This window comes from Saccostrea cucullata, unplaced genomic scaffold (assembly GCF_032062105.1).
Source record: "Saccostrea cucullata isolate Sc308-1 unplaced genomic scaffold, CSIRO_AGI_Scuc_v1 ctg72, whole genome shotgun sequence".
Classification (NCBI taxonomy): domain Eukaryota; kingdom Metazoa; phylum Mollusca; class Bivalvia; order Ostreida; family Ostreidae; genus Saccostrea; species Saccostrea cuccullata.
Window position 1 is genome coordinate 754029 of NW_026918900.1, and position 20601 is coordinate 774629.

A 20601-nucleotide genomic window follows, 5' to 3' on the forward strand; every position below is an offset into this window, starting at 1 on the left:
TATATCGATTTACATATTTTGCTCAGTAATAATACATCATTGATATTCATGCATCTACATGTCGAGTTGAGTTGAAGGGCATCTAAAGTGTTTTCTAATTTGTAGATGTCTGTCAAAGAATTCTGACCGTTCACAGTAGCTCAGTCGGTACAGGGCTCGATCCGTGAGTTCGAATCTCGGCCGCGACTGGCCTAAGTCGATACATAATGGGTAGAAACTGTTCCTTTGCAATGCGCTCGGCACTTTGAAGTAAAACTATCGGGTCTTTAGGATGAGACCTTAAAAACTGAGGCCCCGTGTCACGGCAGACGTTAGCACGATAAATATTCCTTACTGCTAGATAGCTCTGAGTGCCGAGTAAAGGTGAAAATTTGAAGTCCTTTGATCACCGGTATATGGTAACGTCTCTATATCAATGAGAAATTCTCGAATGTGTTGTAAAACAACAAACAATCAATCAACGAATTCTGTTTCATATATGTAATAATAGCAACTAGGCTAAAAAAGGGGCTGAAAGATAACAGTTTGTTCGAAGACAGAAGATTACATAAATGCTGTCAATGAGGAGTGATAGCATTTTTTAAATATCAACTTCAGAGTACTTTTATATGAGGCCGTAGAATATTATTTTACTGATTCGTGAAAATCTAAATGAAACATAGGGAGATCACAAACAGTCACAAGTATTCAAGATCAAAAGTTCATAAACTATACAAAATAGGAGCGTTGCAAACCCGGACATCCAAAACATCAGAGGTGAGATCGATGCCATGGAGGAGTGAACATTCCCTGCCGACCGGTCACTCGTGCATTCTTGTCATGATCGGGAAATAACGGAAAAATTAATCGTCAATTCAGAGTATAAATAAAGGACTAACAATTAGTATGAAAAACGTCACTCATCATTTTACTCAATGATAAACTGTATTGGCTGACAAGGTCGTTGTATCGACTGTATAACGTATAAAAAGATGACTTTAAACGAGACTGCTGTTATTCTTGTTTCATCAACTTTGTCAATAATTTACCTCGTTTTAGAAATTGTTCATACGTAGAGTATGCTCTTGCGTATCGAATCAACTGTGATATATTTAAACTCCGTATGCAGGCGATGAAGAAATATTGCTACATAATAAGGGAAGTTGACAATAGAAAAGTTAAAGTCATCACGTTTATCACAGAGCTTGGTTGTTAGATTAACATTATAACGTCTTTTTCAAGTAAAATATCCAAATATGAAACAGATGTATCAGACTCTTTGGTATCTTTTATCTCAAGCTCACCGGGATATATCATATCGACATAAGAATGGAAATTACCAATGTTATTTGACAATACGTCGTAGATACGAGGGTTGTTCGAAAAGTTCGTGGACAACTGTCATATCTTTTTTATTTGACGTCATATGTTATCCAAATTTGGTAGAAATATTTTAACAATAAATCTAAATGATATGTATTAATTTTTTCAAAATATAACGATTGATTAAAAACTTATCCAGATTTTAATAATGCAAAAATCGGATCGCGGAGCAGGTCAAAATTTAGTCAGTTACAGAAAATAAATAAATAATGTCTATAGTCATATTCTCTGTAAAATGGAGGAAAAACAAAAAAATTCCTAGAAATTCAAATTAAGAATTGTTACATCGATTCGTGTACCAAATTATGGTTTTGTATTTTGCTTTGTTGAAAAGAAATCAACTTGAGAATATAAGTAGTCCTTATTGAAAACGACAAAAAAGATGACGTTTTAGAACGTCACGGAGCAGCAGATAACGAAGCAATTTTGTGTTTTTCTCAAAAATCCTGAATAAACTCTAAAAATGTTGAAGGAATCAAGAAAATATGTCACAAGAGAGTTGTGCATGTGTGTACAAATAGTACAGGCAATATTTGAGTGACAGAGACTCTGTATCGGATGAGGATGATCTGTGAAGAAACGGTTTTACTGTAAACATCTGAACAAAACTTTAAAATTTGGAACGTAAATGAAAGACAAAGGCGCTTCAGAGTAGCTTATCCCGTGAAAGCAGAGTTAAGTAATAAAAGAAATTAAAACCTTAACAAAGGAGGATATACAATGAGATATATTCTTAAAAAATAAATGTCAAGTATTAGAAAAAGAATTAAATGAATGGGCATTGCAATATTCTGTGTGAAATGTATAGGGAAAGTATCTATTAGAAATTCTCGACGATATGTGTTGACGTTACATTGTCGTTATGTGTGCTCCGCGGGTACAAAACATGTTGATTTTAAAATGAAGTAAATTTATTTCTGTTTAATCGAATGGAATGAAACTTTACACATCAACAAAACAAATAGTTTTACATATTATAATGTGCTTGTTTTAAATTTCCGGGATATATTATATATATAAGATGGACATTACGAACTTTTCGAACAACCCTCGATATATATAAATGTCGTTCGGAAGGCCACAGCAAGTGTTTTCTTCTTTCCATGCACAAGATTTTGCACAAATACAGCTTCATATGAAAACAAAATAGGTCTGCTAATAACGGGGCGCAATTGGTTCCCATGGGAATTCCAACAGATTGTTGGAATACCTGGTTCCCAAAAACCAACATAGATATTGTCAATCAAAAACTCAAGCATCTTTTTCCTGTCAACTTCAGAGTACTTGTGTGTACAATCAGAATGTTTTTAACAAAATAATTTTGCAAATGACAAGGTAAGTAAATTTACGAGTTCCATTTTTAATGAAAAAGCACCTGTAAATGATATCAAAAAGCCTAGACTTTAATTTTACATGGTCAATGGTTGTGTATAAAGTAGAAAAGTCGTAAATTTATAGACTATTGATGTCGGTAAAATCTTGTGATTCAAATTGTCCAAAAGTTCCTTAGAATTTTTAAGTATCCACAACTGATTTACACCACTTCTTAAATAAATTGTTGCACAGTACTCTTGAAGTTTCTCCTTCACTACTGTTAATATCTAAATGAGGAGTAACGAATGAGGCTTGGTAGCGCATTTACTGGAACCCGCTATGTATCTTTGTTTGTAAGGATTCTAATGAAGTTTCGGAATCCGATATATATATGGTAGTTCAAAGTCATTTTGGTTCTTTAGTGTATTAAAAGTATTCAAAACAGACTAATGATTTTGAAGAATTTCTTTCTTAGAAAGGGAACTATGATTGGATTACCACTTGTAGAACTAAATCCAAGTTCTTCTAAAAAAAACAATTTGTATAATTGATATGCAACCGCGAATTTATTTTAACCTCTTGAATATCAAAAATCAGAGGCATTTTTCTTTGAAGTTAAATACACTGTATAATACAAGGAGAAATGATAAGTTGTTAGTTTTAGCCAATTAATCTGTCTTTTTTTTTTTTTTTTTTTTTTTTGAAAATAAAGCTTTTAATTGCAATCAGGATGTTTACTCCAAGTTTTTAATGGGAATTTTCTGATTTTCAAAAAGTCAAGCTTAATGTATTCTCTGTCATATTCAAAGAAAATCTGAATAAAGTTCAAAGGTATTTTTGTCAACTCTTTTCCTCAGAATGATTCTGCTCCGTTTGATTTTCAATTAAACTCGAACACATATTTGAATCGAAATTGGTCATTTATTAGCAAAATGACGATCAACTTTTTCATATACACAACATATGTACAATATGACAAATTGATACAAAACATATGCTAATTACTTATAGTTAAAATTGTGTCCCTGAAAATCAAAGGTGAGGGATCAACTTCTGCCTGGCAAGACAAAAACCAAAAGCATCATAACATCAAACACTACACTTACGAAAATGTTATGAAGAAATGCTCAATCTATCAAAAAATACTACACTATGAATAATAAAATCACATTAGTTAAGATTGATTTCAAAAAATAAAATTGACTAGTCTACTCAAAGTATAAAATAACATATGAACATGTTCAACTTATCAAACATACTACAATAACAATAATAAAATCACACTAGTGAAAATTGATAAAATGACTAGACTACTCAAAGTATAACATAAAACATAAACATGCTCAACTTATCAAAACATACTACAATAAAAATAATAAAATCACACTAGTAAAAATTGATAAAAATTGACTAGACTACTCAAAGTATAAAATAAAAGTCAAACTTAATGTATTCTCTGTCATATTCAAAGAAAATCTAAATAATGTTTAAAGGTATTATAGCCGAGTCTGTATCTTTAAGCCCTATATATATGGTGCCCATGTAATTTGCTTTGCTTGTGGGTCCGGATTTAGAGTCTGGGGGTTTCATAGTAATGAAAGGAAACACATAATAACAAGCCATTCGTCAAACTTCCTCATTCTCCCATAGAAACTATCAGGACAAATTCCGTCAACATGAAATGTTTATAATCTCTAGGATGCGATAGCAGTGCATATTTTACTGCTTTGTCTGAATTGTAAGCTCTTCATGTCTTTTTTCATAATCACTTACAAAAAGTTTTTCTTCCTCTGCCTAGGGTTTCACATTTAAAGATTTGACATATATCATTCATCGGTGTCAAAGTCGAGTTCAACAAAGCACATGGTTTTTTTATATTCGGTTATGAACAAGAATTTCACTCAATGAAATTTTATATTGATTTAGCATTTCAGCTTCATTATCATATGCGTTCATTCACCTTCATCAAAGACAATTTCCTAATGAGTCTTCAAAGCCTTGTGTATGATACATTGATACATCCGCAGCTATGAGTTGTGACCCTGCAGTTAAGTTTCAGGGATTAATTTGCTGATTCAATTTTTATCCATCTGTTTCGTTTAAACACGTCTATAGCAAGGTAGCCGACTTCCCGGAAATGAAATCGGGAATATTCTTTTCAAAGATATCAGCTATTATGAAATAGTATTTCTTTCGAAACATGTACTGAAAAGCACCAGACCAGGTATTAACAATTGTTCATTTTAAAACGGATCTTTTTAGCAACAGGAAGACCTTCCGATTCGAAAATGAGCCCATTTTATGATGAAATATGGCATTAGCAAAGAAAATAAAAACATTGGAACAATGCTATCGAGACTTGTTTCATACTTCTCAAATATGAAACTTGAGAAAAACAGTGACAGAGATTGCAATATTTGATCCTTTACATCTAAATCGCATATTTACATATTCTGTCGTATATCATTATTGTTTAATTAACTCTTCATTATTTTTCATTTGTAATGTTAATTTGTTTTCCTTTTTTGTTTTTCATATTCATTTTCTTAATGGTATTTCATTAAAAAAAATAATTTACAAAATTCAGAAAAAAATAAACATTGAATCTTTTAAATAAGTTTATTGAAAACGCACAGTTTTAACAACTTTTCATAGATTTTGAGATTATGAAATATGAATATTGGACTGTAAAACGTTTTAATGCCGCCAGCGCAATTTGAAGATCTCATTTTTATTAAAACATTTAGCCAATAAAAGCAGCTATAAAATTAAATATAGAGATAATTCAAGCTCAAAAGTACATTCAAACAATATAAATTGGGAGCAGAGCCAACAAGGACCTCTAAAACATCAGAGATGGGATTAGGTGTCACGGAGGAGTAAGCATTCCCTTTCGACCGGTCAAACCTGCTCCTTTATAGGATCGGACAAACTAGAAAATCTGTAGGCAAATGCGTATGCATAAATGGTGTTACAATGGTTATCATGTCAGTAAACATTTGAAGTACATGTATGCTGAATTGTATGCTGTAAGATTATTTAATCGACCACAGAACTTACAAAATGGTAACTATAAACAAGACTTTTGATATTCATGCTTCATCAACAGGTTGTTAATATAGTTGCATCCTGAATTATTAGAAGTTGTTCACATGTAGAGCAACAGCAGCAGAAAATGTTGCATTTTTATATTTCAGAAATGCATTTAAGTGAGGAAAAAAACCACCATTTAAAAAAAAATCCCAAGAGGATAGCTTTAAAGGAAAGGGGGTGCGCAAGTTCGGAAAAATGTCCATTCCGAAGTTGTCCGTCCCACTGTTAACTAGTGCGCATCGAATCAACCTAGAGACATAAAACCCTATATGCAGAAGCTAAGGGTATAAATCGCTTCATTATTAAGGGAAGTTGACGATAGAAAATTGATTAAGCTTATCATAAAAGTTTTATTGAAAGGTTACCATTAATGTCTTTTTTCAAATAGAACATCGAAATATGAATCATATGTGCCAGACTCTGTGGTGTCTGTTATTACAATCTCACTGGGATTATGGGATATATCGTGTTGACGTATGAATGGAAATAGCTATAATTATGTTCCCCAAACGAAGTTGGGGAACATATTGTTTTTACTCTGTTTCTTACTATTATTATTATTTTTCTTCTTCTTCCTGGGTACTTTTTTGTCCAGAAGTGATCTTGTAAACTACACATCCGACTTAGGTAAAACCTTTTTAGGGTCAGTAGGCATGTTATGTAGATTTGCGGAACGAAGGTCATTTTGCGCGCACGTGCTTGCAAGAGTGTGCACGTGCAACACGTGAAATGACCGATTTAATTGATATAGGCGTAACTTTTCACTTTTTTGATGAAATGCTTTGAAGCTCATAATATAAAGATATATTAGTAGCATAGACAATATGACATGGTCAAAATTGCAAGATCTCACGCGCATGCACGTGCGCTTCGCTCTGATTGCCTGAAACTAAAGTCTCAATATCTTTCTTGGTTTTTGACGAAATCCTTTGAAATTTTGAACATAGCCATACATAAGGATATCCTACAACGTGATATATAGCAATTATCATGAAAACACGTGCATGCACGTGCGCTGCAATCTGATTCTTAAACTTTAAATAGCTATAACTCCCTTGATTTTCAACCAAACAGGATGGGATTGGAACATGGATAGATATATCAAAAAGGTATGTTCACCATGCACATGCATACACGTGCATGTACATGTGCTGCAATCTCATTGGGAAACTTTAAACAGCTATAACTTGTTTTTAATTGATATATACGAGAAGGTATGTCACCATGCTCATGTATGCACGTGCGTGCACCGAAATGAGTAAAATCAAAAATACACTTGAATGTTTAATACTTTTGGATTAAATACTTTAATATTTAGTATATTAAAATATATAAGTAGACAATATGATATGGTCATTGCAACATATGCTAAAATTTGAATGAACTCGGCACAAAATAGGTATGCTAGAGTATGTCTTATTTAATGAAGCTTACAGGGGATATGGCACCAAAAGGGAGTTGGGGAGCGTTTGGGGAACATCTGTAACGGTCCCCGTTACAATTAGCACTAGTTGTTAATTGATATATCTATGTCGAGTTGAAGACCAGAGCAAATGTTTTCTACTTCTCGTGTATAAGTACCTAAATGAATTCTGCAACATATGAATAAAAAAAAATAGGTATGCTGATAACTGTGAGCACTGGGTACCCAACGGAATTCTGAAAGATTTTTGAAAGACGTCATATCAAAAAAATACGTAGATATCGAATTGTCAATCAGAAACTCAATAATTGTACAGTTGTAATATCAAGTTTAGAGTAACTCTACCTGTGTGTACAATCAATATATTTTTTAATCAAAATAACTTTGCATATGTATGAGTTCCATTTTTATTTACAGCTGTCAATGATATCAAAAAGCCTGCCAGTGGACTTTTATTTATCGTGGGGAATAGTTGTTTGTTGAAAGTCGTGCTTTTTGGTGTTATTGATTTAGGTTAAATTCGAAGAATTCAAATTTTCTAAAAGTGTACTTTTCATAACCCAGGCCATTCCAAGTTTTTTCTCTGTTTAGCGTCCACCCATCTTTCAAAAACCTACCTACCTATTCGCAAAAAACACACAAGCCAAAACATAAAACGCAGGCTTCAAAGTCATAAAAATGACACCCTTCAAATGATTTGATCTAACTAAACTGCTTTAATAGATGAAATATCTATTCTTAAGCAAAAACAAGGGATTAAATGCTTAAAATACACCCAGTATAACTTACTGTATAGAATTATTTGGAGAAATTGACAAAATTAAAAAAATTCGACTAAATTAATCAATTTCACTACTCCTGATGTTGTGTTTTTTCTTATATGGGGTGTCAAAAACCAAGGCGCACGCGGATGCTAAACATAGAAAAAACTTGGAATGGCCCCACTTCTGATTTACACATTTTCCGAAATTTAGTGTTGTAAAGTTCTCCTGGGGGGTTTCTCCTTTACTATTGTTAATATTGAAGCGAGAAGTAAAGGAAGAGGCTTGGGAGAACATTTGTTGAAACCGACTGACAAGGTGTTTTTTATTTGTAAGAATTTAAATGAAGTTAAGGAATCCAGTTTAGGTATGGAAATTGATTGTTAGGCTTATAAAAACAAAATTAAAAATATGTCTACAGATTTCGAAGAAATTGTTCCTTAGAAAGAAAGCTATGAGTAGATTAAGTTAGTTTACCACTTAGTGTTGCAGATTCAAATATCGGTTCTCCAAAATAATGAGCGTTACAAACAAAGACGATGTCTTTATCTGTTTGTCAGCTATAGGACCAGTACATACATGATTATAACTACAATGTCATACTATTTTTCACTTTTGAATTATGAAACACAAGAGGATGAATGGTTTTCATATTGCCCTTTAATCACATACACTGACACTGTAAAACCAGTCCGATGCTTTTATTTCATATCGGGTCGTTTTTTTTTTTATATTTTGCCCATCGCCTGGCGTAATCTTCCATGATAGAATCCATAAATCTATGAAATTCTGACGCCAGTTGGAAGATCAGGTCTGGGGCCATAAAACCTAGACGAGCTCACTTTTGATCTCAATCTCACTTTTTCCTAAGGAATATATAGTGGAAAAGTGAGACTGAGATCAAAAGTGAGCTCGTCTAAGTTTTATGGCCCCCAGGCCTGGTCCCAGGATCATGAAACAGACTTAAGTCAATTTTTTAATTGCCTATAAAATGTTTATTAATTATTGAAGGAACCTCTAATTTTGCAGATAACAACACTTTTGTAAAGCAATATGTAAAAAATATTTTTATTTTTGTCTACTTGACTTAATCAAAATTCTAGCACAACATGAATGTTTTGACTTAAGCTTAGGATGTTTCATGATCCTGGAGCCAGGTAACCTTAAAGTTTCGTTCTTTTGAAAATAAGTGATTTAAGGTTCTCATTTTTAACAATATTTACGTCGCCAGTTTTGATATGTCCAAGAGGGCTGTAGTTGAAGGATGAAAAAGAGCACGGACAAGCTGGAGGATTTTGTTTCTACATCTAGGTGCCGTAGAGTTTACTTGTAATTAAATATCTAAGAATATTTAAAGAAAATGCTATGTACAGATCTGTATCTCACAGAAAAAAAATATTGACAGATCGGAGAGCTACAGTGCCGTCCATTGTAAAAATTGTATATTTATTGAGCACAAAAATTTGCGCTTAGTTCTGGATTAATTCTTCCAAATTCTTACCTCAATCGCAAAAAAAGATAGATTTTAAAAAATTCCTCACTCCTGTATGAAATACTCTCGTATTTGACATCTGCACGAAGTGTGTTGGACCGAATTATCTTGGAAAACAAAATGGCAGTATAAATAGACGAAATTTTCGATGATCTCAATTTCAGGGCCAGGAGGGCTATTAACAACAATTATAAGGAATGTTTTATTGTGGAAACAGTGAAAGAAAATGTTAGGAACACACGGTTATTAATATTTTGAGATGACAGTTTAAAAACATGGAGAAATGAATCGAGAAACAGCGCACTATTTTGTGCGCAATAAATATTCAGTTTTTTCAATGGGTGGCACTGTAGCTCTCCGGTCTGTCATTTTTTTTTTCGGAGAGCTCTAGTTCTGAAGCTAAGAAAATGCATGGTATGGATTTCAGCTTGAAATATAGTGGGATACATGACTGGATAAAAAAGCATTAAATATTCATATGCATGTATGAAAAATGAAATTGAAAAAAATCAACAACAGAATTAATAGCAATAGATGTGTTCGTGAAGCTTTTTTTTGGGGGGGGGGCATCTCAATGTCAAAGTTTAAGATTTTAAAAAATTTTATTTAAAAGTTTATGTTACATGTAATAAACACACAAACGGATGGACATGCATGAAGACGGACATACCATGAACTGTATTATCCCAAATTTTTATTTACGGGTGCATAATCATAATTTACGTGTAAATATTAAAAATAAACAATATACAGGTTGAAAGCATTCAATACAAATTGAAGTAGAACGCCACATTTGAAGATGGCTATGAGATGGGTATTTCCGGAGAAAAAAACCCGGATTTACGTGTAAACCATATTAAATGAAGGATCAACTTTACAGTTTGAAGTTAAAAATGACATATAAAATTACAAAATACATTGATAAACAACCATTAAATCATGCCATAACAACACTTGGCATTTAGACTGTTAGTTTTTATCGCATGTTCTAGGATTTTTGTATTTCTGTGAAAAAGCTTGACAAGAAAGGGTAAAAATCGCGTTTTTTTTAATTTATACAAAATTTTATTCACCAATAAAAGTGAATGGGATTGGGCAGCAGGCGAAGCCTATTTTAGCCCTCTCTCTTCCGGTTTTTTGGTAGGCGCATTGAAAAATTCCACCCATTAGATAAGTTTTTCATATGATTAACCATTCACAATATCCTTGAATTAGCATCCATAGAAATCCCCATTATTTTCGATAAATTATAATTATGGTCTTCGTTTAAACAGTTATACAATGTGGGAGTTGTTGATATCATTCTTGAAGCCTTATTAAGCTCTAGATATTACTTACAATATGTATTATTCAATAGAAATTCAATTCCCTGTTCTAAAAAAATAACCCTTCTATCACTTTTTGACCCAAGAAGCTTCTGTTAATAGGATCGGTCTCCAAATCCTACAGCGCGATTCTAACCCGCGACGTTAGGAACAAACTTCTAACCCCGCGACTCTGGAGAAAACAACCTATCCACTGCGCAACACGATGCAGTCCTGTAAAAAGAAAGATAACTCTTGTATTCTTAGAAAGGGGTTCGAAGCAAAATGGTTAATCAATATAGTACCGTGGTAAACGGGGAGACTGAGGCCCGTAGGAAGCAATTTAAGTCTGTGTGTGTGTGGGGGGGGGGGGGGGCTGTCAGTTTGGGGCACTATCAATTACCAAAATTTCCTTGCTAAGGAAAAAATAGACCATCAAACGTATTTATCGAGGGGGCACAAGCATATTACAGAGATATAGTAGGTATGTTTTCTATATACTACTACTATAATTCTATAGATATTGGAAAAATTAAAAGGGGGACGGCCGACCGTGCACCCCCCGGTTCCTACTGCCTTGGGAGATATTTAGTAATTTAATCCAGTAATCTTCAGCTTATTTTTTTTCAAATCAGTATATAGGTACATAAGGTACATTTGAAACTGGGCACAATTTCTTAAGGAATCACTGTCTAATTTTTGGGTATTAATGATAAAAGTCAGTAATAATTGACATGCTCACAATATAAACACTTAATTAAGAGTAATTACATTTTTTGTACCCCAGTTTACAATGTATATATATTTTTTAATGTTTTGCAGGCGAATACTTCGAGACTAGTCACCAAAATCCGTTGGATTGTTGAGTCGGTAAATGGACGACTGAAACAGTGGAAGTTTTTGCAAAATGTTGTCCCGAATACCCAGATACCCTTCATCAGGGATTATGTGTGTTTGGTTGCACCTCTCTGTAATAAGTACAGACAACCCTTAAATGCTGGAAACCCAGAAAATGATGTGATTTTAGCCGCTAAAATGAAGGTAAGGACATGCCAGTATTTGTTTCATTCCTTTATAAACTACTGTACATAATTATGTTTTATATTGATTTTTTCATTACACTCATGTCCAAAGTTCAAAAACGTTTTTTTTTAAATTAATTTATGCATGTATTAATAGCTCATATGTGATAGAATTGGAAACTGAAGTAAAAAAAAAATTTCTCTTATATAGTTCTTAGCATCTCAGACAAACAAGCTTCAGGAGAGAGTGGAATCTGAAGGACTACACAGAAGAGTCAAGTCATGGACCCCAATCAATGCTGCTGATTCATTGGACTTTCCACGTCTCTCAGAGGAGGATCTGTGTAATTTGACTATTGGTGTTTACCAGTTAAAGCTGGCTAAGGGGTACACTGCTCAGCACATGGATGAAGAAGGTGATTACGTCATCATGGTAAATGCTGATATTCCTGATGTTCTGCGGATAAGGATCCAGAGTCGACATATTTCAAGTAAACAATACCTTCTTTGGATAGAGCACTCAGAGGGAGCTGTTACTGGTTGGTATTGCCAGTGTCGTGCTGGAGCCAGAGTTGTCGGGGCATGTGCCCATGTGGCTTCAGTTTTGTGGTTTCTCGGCTACGAGAGACACAAAAACTTTGCAGTGAATACTACTCAAGACTGGGATGACTATCTTGAAGATGCAGCTGTGCTTCCTGACTCATCAGAAAGTGAAATGAGCACAACCGAAGAGTGACAAGAATTATGCATTTGATTTACATCCACTGCATCATTTCTTAAGGAGGCTGGGGGGTCAACAAATTAACCATAAACAGATTTAACTTATTTTTTTAGATACGGTATCTTTTAAGCTGTCAACTATCATTTGGCAAAGAAAAAAATCATACATTTTAGTTTTGAAAATTTGATCATTTTTGTATATTTTTATATGGAGCTCTTCTTTTAAAGGAGATCAAAATAGTCTAAAAATGGCTGCCACACCCCAGCCTCGTTAACATCTGTTATATAATTGAGAAATTAAAAAATAGTACATTGTACATCCCAATAACATATTAGATTCATTGCATGAGTTTAACAAGTTCAGTTGTAAATATTGAAAGATAATAATGTACCTTGACAAATGAAATGATTTGTTATTATCATTTGATTATACTTCATGAATTATTGTTATCAAAATTAATATACCAGTCTGATGTAAAATTCATAATGCATCACAAAATGTTTCTCAGATAAAAGTAACTATTACAGTTTATTATGCAATGTGTTGATTTGCATATCGAACTTTGTTAATTTAACATGACTATATACAAGTACTTGTTATTTTTTGTAGTACAATGTGATTACAAAACCTTTCCAGCCAAACAAGTACTGGTATAACTAATTCTTTGATGCTTAATTCATTTTTATGACATTGTGAGGATGATAAAACATTATCTTATTACGAGTAAATGTAGTGTATAAGGCATGAGTGGTGTGATGTTTATCTTCTATGATCTTTTTGGTAAAGTATAGGTGGGTGATGGGAGTTCTGGAATTTGTTTATGCAAACTGAAATCCCTTATTGTTATTTTTGTCAAGTTTAATGAATTGTTATTAAAAATGTTAGTTGAATACATTTCTTGTTTGTTCACTTTGTGCATTCAAAGTCTTTTTATGTTAAATACATAAAATATTACCTGTCTTTGAAAAATTAACATTTTTCTGTGAATTCAAAATAATATAAAGGGTTTTTTCTCATTTATAGTTTTTGATAGAGTTAATAGGATTTTATTTAAAATATTTTTACTGTAAAGTACATATTGTGATTGGAGTCCATTTAAAGACATCTTAATTTCCCAGGTATCTCTGATTTTGAACATAAAAACAATTGTTTTACATTAAAATCCATTTTTACCACTTACAGCTTAAAAAATATAGTTTCTATTCACATGTTTAAGATCATATCTCAGTCTGTTGTATTTGTATTAAAAATCCATCTTTTATTTCTTTGATTATATTTACAGAAAAAAAATTATTAAAAATTTCCAGAAATCAGTGAAAATTGTGTTATTTTTGTATTGACCCCAAAATGTCTATAAAGTGGTTTTTTCGTCAAAATATGTCTGAAAAGGTGTGATTCAATCATAATTCTTTTAATATTTATAATATTTTGTCCATTATGGTTGGGGCATATTTAGGGTCTTAATGCCCCTGATTCTTTACCGCGATTCCAACTATCGTTGATGTACCCAACAAACTTAAACCTTAAACTAACCTTATGTACATGTACGTATATATATATATATATATATATATATATATATATATATATATATATATATATATATATATATATATATATATATATATATATATATATATATTATATATATATACACACAAGTCAGGGATAGTGATACAAATTAAGGAAGACAACATTGTAAATTTTCAGAATCAAGTTGTAGTTTTTCATGAACTCAAAACTTCATGTCGTTACAAAATATATTTACCAATTCAACTGCATTTTAGGACAGTAAGACAAACATCTTTATTTTAGTACATCTCCTTTGCCAATCATCAACCCCCCTCCCCATGCACCCCCTCCCCATCATATGTCACTCTGTTCCGTATCGTTTCTTTAGATAATGTAAAATTGTCTTGTGCAATATTAATAATATTCCACATTATCATTTTATGTGGAAAAGACCTTATTTGATGAGAAATGGGAGAGAGTGACTATATGTTCATGTATTTTTATAAATTGTGAATGGCCCTATTCAAATTTATTCCTTTCATGCAGGTAACTTATTTTTAAAATTTTGTTTGTCTGTTTTTTTTATCTCAATTCTCAAAAAATAATAATAAAACAAGAAATCTGTGAGCCAATGCTCAATAATAATACCCCCGATCTGATGTGAATATATTCAATATCATGTTAATAAACGTTACGGGTATATGCATGGAAAAATAGGAATTTGACATCAGATTCAAATAAAAATAAATCCAACTATACTGCATGCTTCAACAAAGTATGTACTAAAATTTCAAGCATCTGTTATATGGGTAGTTGCTGAGAAAAATGTGACGAAAATTTGTTTTTATGAAACAGACAGACGCACGGACAAACAGGAAGTTGACATCAGATTTGAAAAAGAATAAATCCCATCACATGACATGCCTCAGAGAAGATTATGTTAAAATTTCAAGCATCTGCGATGAGTAGTTGCTGAGAAAACTGCGACGAAAATTTGTTAGGTATGAAACGGACAGATGCATGGATAAACAGGAGGTTGACATCCGGTTAGAACAAAAATAAATCCCACCATATGGCTTGCCTCAGAGAAGATTGAATTAAAATTTCAAGCATCTTCGATGAGTAGTTGTTGAGAAAACTGCGACGAAAATTTGTTATGTATAAAACGGACAGACGCACGGATAAACAAGAAGTTAATATCGGATTTGAACAAAAATGAATCCTACCATATGGCATGCCTCAGAGAAGATTGAATTAAAATTTCAAGCATCTGCGATGAATAGTTGCTGAGAAAACTGCGACGAAAATCTGTTAGGTATGAAACGGACAGAAGCAAGGATAATAAGGAAGCTGACATCGGATATAACAAAAATGAATCCCACCAATGGCATGCCTCAGAGAAGATTGTGTTAAAATTTCAAGCATCTGCGATGAGTAGTTGCTGAGAAAACTGCGACAAAAAATTGTTACAGACGGACAGACGGACACACAAGGGTAAAACAGTATACCCCCCTTCTCCTTCGGAGGGGGGTATCACAAGATTTGGTTGTTACAATTATCTTCAAGAAGGTTGAATGACTAAAGAGTAGTATAATGCTTGTGTCAGCTTCTATATTTAAGAATTATCCTTTTTTGATGATTATTACTTGCAGACCTAACAATTTCCACAGTCTTGAATAAAAATCCAAATCCCATCTCACAGCATCACTATTTAAAAAAAACAATGAAGAATCAAAATTTAATGTTGACGAATCAATGAGTCAAAATGTCGCAATTCAATCGATATACAATAAAACAAATTACAGAGAAGATGGTCATTAGATTAAAATACGGAAGGCGAGATCTTCAAGTACGCAATACACATCAATCCATGAGTCAGGCTCCTTCTGTTGATTACTGTGAAAATGATTCACCTTCTATCATCAGGAGTGAGTGAGTTTTTCACCGGAAATAGTCGTACTCCATTCAAAGTACATGTGTATGTAAACCAGCTACTATTTTGAAGAGGGAGAAAAAAAAAAAAAAAAATACTTCTTAATATCAGCTAATTTATTTTCATAAACGCAATTGTCTGATACTTTTTGAACAGTTTTCCATGGAATTTTGGGAAGGGTTTCGAACCTACGCGTACTTCAAAGCAGCAATAATTAATCCTCTTAAAAAAATATTAAAATACTTTTCGTACACTCCGCATCTGCACTTTAAGAGATTGGGTCCGAATATTATCTACACATTCGACGGATGAACTACTAGTATACATGTACATCTTTGTTACAGAATATTAAAACTGTTTAAAATGGAAGTCCATGTAAAAGACTGAAGGAAGGAAGGAAGGGTGTGCTTCCTTTTAAAAATAAATCTCGCGATTATTTCTTTGAACAAAATTAATTCATCATTATTTTTTTTTCTAATTTCGTTTCGTACCTGTTATATATTAAAAAAGCGTTTAATAATTAAACAAAACCTACTATACTCTGTTGCCAGTTTATAGAAATTGTCAAACTGTTTTAGCCCGACACCCTCGCACTCATTTTTCGGGAATCTAGTGACGGACGTGCAAAAAAAAGTTTTAATTATGAAATTCATAAGATATATCTATACAAGGTACAAAATCTTGATCTTTTCGATATTAGACAAATGACTTTCGATTACAAAGTTTAATTAGAAGATTGAAATGAGTCCTTATGTTTCTGGTCACGTGATACTCGGTGGGACCAATATCATATTTCATGTCCTCAGCAGGGCAGAAGGGATCAGTAGACCCAATTTATCAAACTGAAAACCAGACTTTAATTTTCAGACTTTCTGATATTCCTTTGACATGCAGAGGTCAATTTAACTTTCCAGTTTTTGACATTAAGGAATACATAAATCTATCATCTATTGCACAACATCCTCCTTGGAAGGAAATTAAATGCAACATTATACCATGTACAGGTTCTGCACACCAAATCTGCATACTGAGCGTTTTGTATCCGTTAATCCTTTAATGGCAGTGATGATAATCTGTAGCGACGTATTTATCTTCATGGGTAGGAGAAAAAAGATTTAGTTTCTTTGAACTGATTTAAGATTGGCGTTAAGAATGTTTCTAAACATGGATTTAACCTACATTTATACAAAAGAGTCTGGTACATTTGGCCTATATTTAGGGCTTTTCATGACCTTGACCTATATATAGAGTTTTATAAAGAAAGAACTGTTTATTTGGATTTTAATGCCATTGTATGATTACAATGTGATCATTTTATGACCGGGTTATTGGGGCAATGATTGTATTAAACATACATGTGGAAATTCCATCAGAATTCAATTATGGGGGTGTATTAAATAAATATTTTGAGCTATGAAAAAAGGGAGTATTATTGATGCATACATCCGATACATATGTACATAACTTTTTTGGTCTCGTCATGTAAATTAAATTCTTTAAAGATTTAAAAAAATAACTTTTTTTAAAGATATTATAAAACTCTGAAATTTTCAGGGTCTATTCTTTGTTCACAGATTAGAATTGTTTGTCTCTGGGTTTTTTAAGATGGATCAGTATTCGTTATTTTTCCCTATTTCATATCCTCGTAGAGAACAAACAGACAAATGTATACAGAAAAGGCGACATTTCCAATAATACTAAGGAGCTACTGGTAAATTAAACAAGGGATTTGCCGTACTATGATAAGTATAACTCAAGGTTCGGGTAATGTTTATAGAGCAGAGGTTTACATTGAGGGCTGTATAATTTGATTTCCGGAAAAGGGCAGGGAGCGTGCTCTCTACATTCATAGACTTGTCATTGATTCACATTCTACAGCGAGGCTTAAAATGGATAACAATGTCGAAACACCTTGCATCCAATTTCTAAAGAATTTATGTCGTCTACGTGCTCAATTGCTACAGATGATTTTCTTTATCAAAGACATGTTAGCTGGAAATATTATTGTATAAGCACTTTATCTGCATTTAAACCTCCTCAAACGTTCTCCAGATGTAGACTGTTTACTTTCATTTTGAATGACATAATCAGTTTCAATTTAATCAGCGGTGAAATTGCAGCGTTAATTGCATGTTAATACTACTGTCGTCTGCAACAAAGCTAGCAGCGTAAACCGGAAATAGGGATCTCAATCAATGTACTGCTTCAACGACCTTGACGTAATCCGTACTACTGTAAAACATTCACGAGATCGTGTCAGCTGCACATGATTTCCATCTGGATTTGCAGTCGGTTATCACATTAAAAAATCACGTTCTGTCACAAGTGTAATAAACATACAAATTATTTGCCCAGCTTTAAATTTTTTCTGCTGTTCACTCAGTTTCGTTTGTGTCGTATATAAAAACTCTTCACGAAGTTTTGAAAACGATGTCAAAACAGAGGAATTTGGAAAATGTAAAGAAAGGAAAGTGCATACATCCCGCATGAATCGCCAAAAATAATGAAGAGCTCACACTATTGCACTGCATCCATTGAGAGATCACGTAAAGTTAAAGACATTTCCTTTAAAAATATCCTAGTACATGTACATGTATCTCTGCAGGAAAGAATATAAAAGTTAGAAAAATTTTTTTTTTTAAATAATTTTATGGACATGTCAAAGATATTTTTAAAGAGTTTCTTTAAAAAAAATATTTAACCCTAACGGAATCCCGTTGAGGCCAGTTCAGAGACAGAAATTTTTTTTATTGCGTTTAATCGCAATAATTATTGCGTTTAAACGCAAAACATTGTGTTTAATCGCAATAAGTTAAATTTGCGTTTAAACGCAAAACATTGCGATTAATCGCAATAATCATTGCGTTTAAACGCAACGCACTTTGCGTTTAATCGCAAAAGATTGCGTTTAAACGCAACGCACTTTGCGTTTAATCGCAAAAGATTGCGTTTAAACGCAATGATTCAGCCTCCGTTCATTTTCCACCTTTTATTGTGGTAACAAAATTATCTACAAAAATCTAAGGTGGTATAGGGTCCTAGAAAACAATCAGCTCACACTTAAACGAAAATGAATATAAATCTATATATTCCGGCTATGAATTCTTTTGCTGTTTCAAAGTATTCAATGCAAAACCTCCGTTAGATATTTGTTTGTCGGTTACATCAAGAAAATGAATTAAATAAGATGAGTATGTGAATCACTGATGCCCCTGCATGGTAGCTTATGGCAAATGCTGAAGTTTTTCAAATACAAAACAAACTCCAAGTTAGACTCAAAACTTTAAAAAAGTTGTTATCAAAAGAAAAGTTTAATTACTATTTATGCCCCCGTTATCGAACTTTCAGGGGCAAATAATGTTGACCCTGTCCGTCCGAAATTGGTAAAAGCTAAGGCTAAATGTGTATTCCTTATAGACCTTTTGGGGTATTCGTATATTTGACCTCTTGACCTTTGAGTTAACTTTATTCGCTCATTTTAACAAATTTTAAACCTTGGCCATTTTAAATGCTTGGAGTTAAGGTTTTCATTCTTAGTGTGTATTTCTTATAAAAAATCATTTCTTGGGTAAAAATTTTTTAACACTTTGTCCTTGAAGTTTAAAACGGTTATTACTGGGGCTTTCAAATTTCATTGCCTTTCTTATGTTATGTTACAATATAAGCCTTCCATCTTGACCTTAAAGTTATACTTAATTCCGAAAACCTTGGCCATAATTTTGAATTGTTGATCTTAGGGCTTTCCTATTTCACAAGTCTAGTTTAGCTGACAAGTTTTTCCCTTTGGTACCATTAACTTTGACATTTTGACCTTGACTTTGATTTGGCCTTCTTTCAAAAAACCGTTTCCGTATAACCTTTCAATAGTTAGTTTAAACGAAATGTTTTGTCACAAGAAATATACTAGTACGTTTGAAAAATAAAACTTCAACTACCAACCGATTACAAAATAAGGCTAGTTACAAGGTATTTTTTCCAAGTCAATTGCTAAGATAAAAAAAATAACAATACTAACGAGAAAGGCCATGAGGAAGACAAAAGCAAACCAGAAGTCTCTGTCGAGACTGAAGCTCTACTGGTTTGTACTTTAACAAATGAAGACAAAAGTAGCAGTTGGGACAAACCTTTACAACAGCAATAAATAGAATAATGATGCTTGATTGAGCTCTTTTTGTGGCAAAGATACGGCAATATTACTACAGCTGTAGGAGTAGCTATTAATAAACTTTTAGAGTATTTTCGATTTTAGTAACCATGGCAACATCATTCCTCGAAATCAAAAATCGATATACAGAATTGTGTATCTTAGTGTAGTCTACTCGTGTGCCAAGTTATATTGAAATCAGATCAAAACTGTAGGAGGTGTAGCATTTTGAAAGCATTTCACAGAAATTACTATTTCTAGAAACAAAGGCAACACCGTTTATCAAAATCAAAACTCGATATACAGAATTATGTATCTTAGTGTAGTCTACTTGTGTGCCAAGTTATATTGAAATCAGACCAAAACTGTAGGAGGAGTAGCATTTTAAAAGTATTTCACAGAAATTTCTATTTTTAGTAACCACGGCAACACCGTTCACCGAAATCAAAAATCGATAAACAGAATTATGTATCTAAGTGTAGTCTACTTGTGTGCCTAGTTATATTGAAATCAGACCAAA

At 32.8% G+C, this 20601-nt stretch overlaps 1 protein-coding gene across 1 annotated transcript; it reads left to right on the forward strand.

Annotated features, from left to right (window-relative positions):
- The first annotated feature begins 11727 nt into the window (after positions 1–11727).
- On the forward strand, positions 11728–12926 carry LOC134275084 (uncharacterized). Its single transcript, XM_062757327.1, has 2 exons — positions 11728–11790; positions 11983–12926. Exons 1-2 carry the CDS (start codon positions 11785–11787, stop codon positions 12505–12507), a joined length of 531 nt encoding a protein of 176 aa, XP_062613311.1. The 5' UTR covers positions 11728–11784; the 3' UTR covers positions 12508–12926.
- The last annotated feature ends 7675 nt before the right edge of the window (positions 12927–20601 follow it).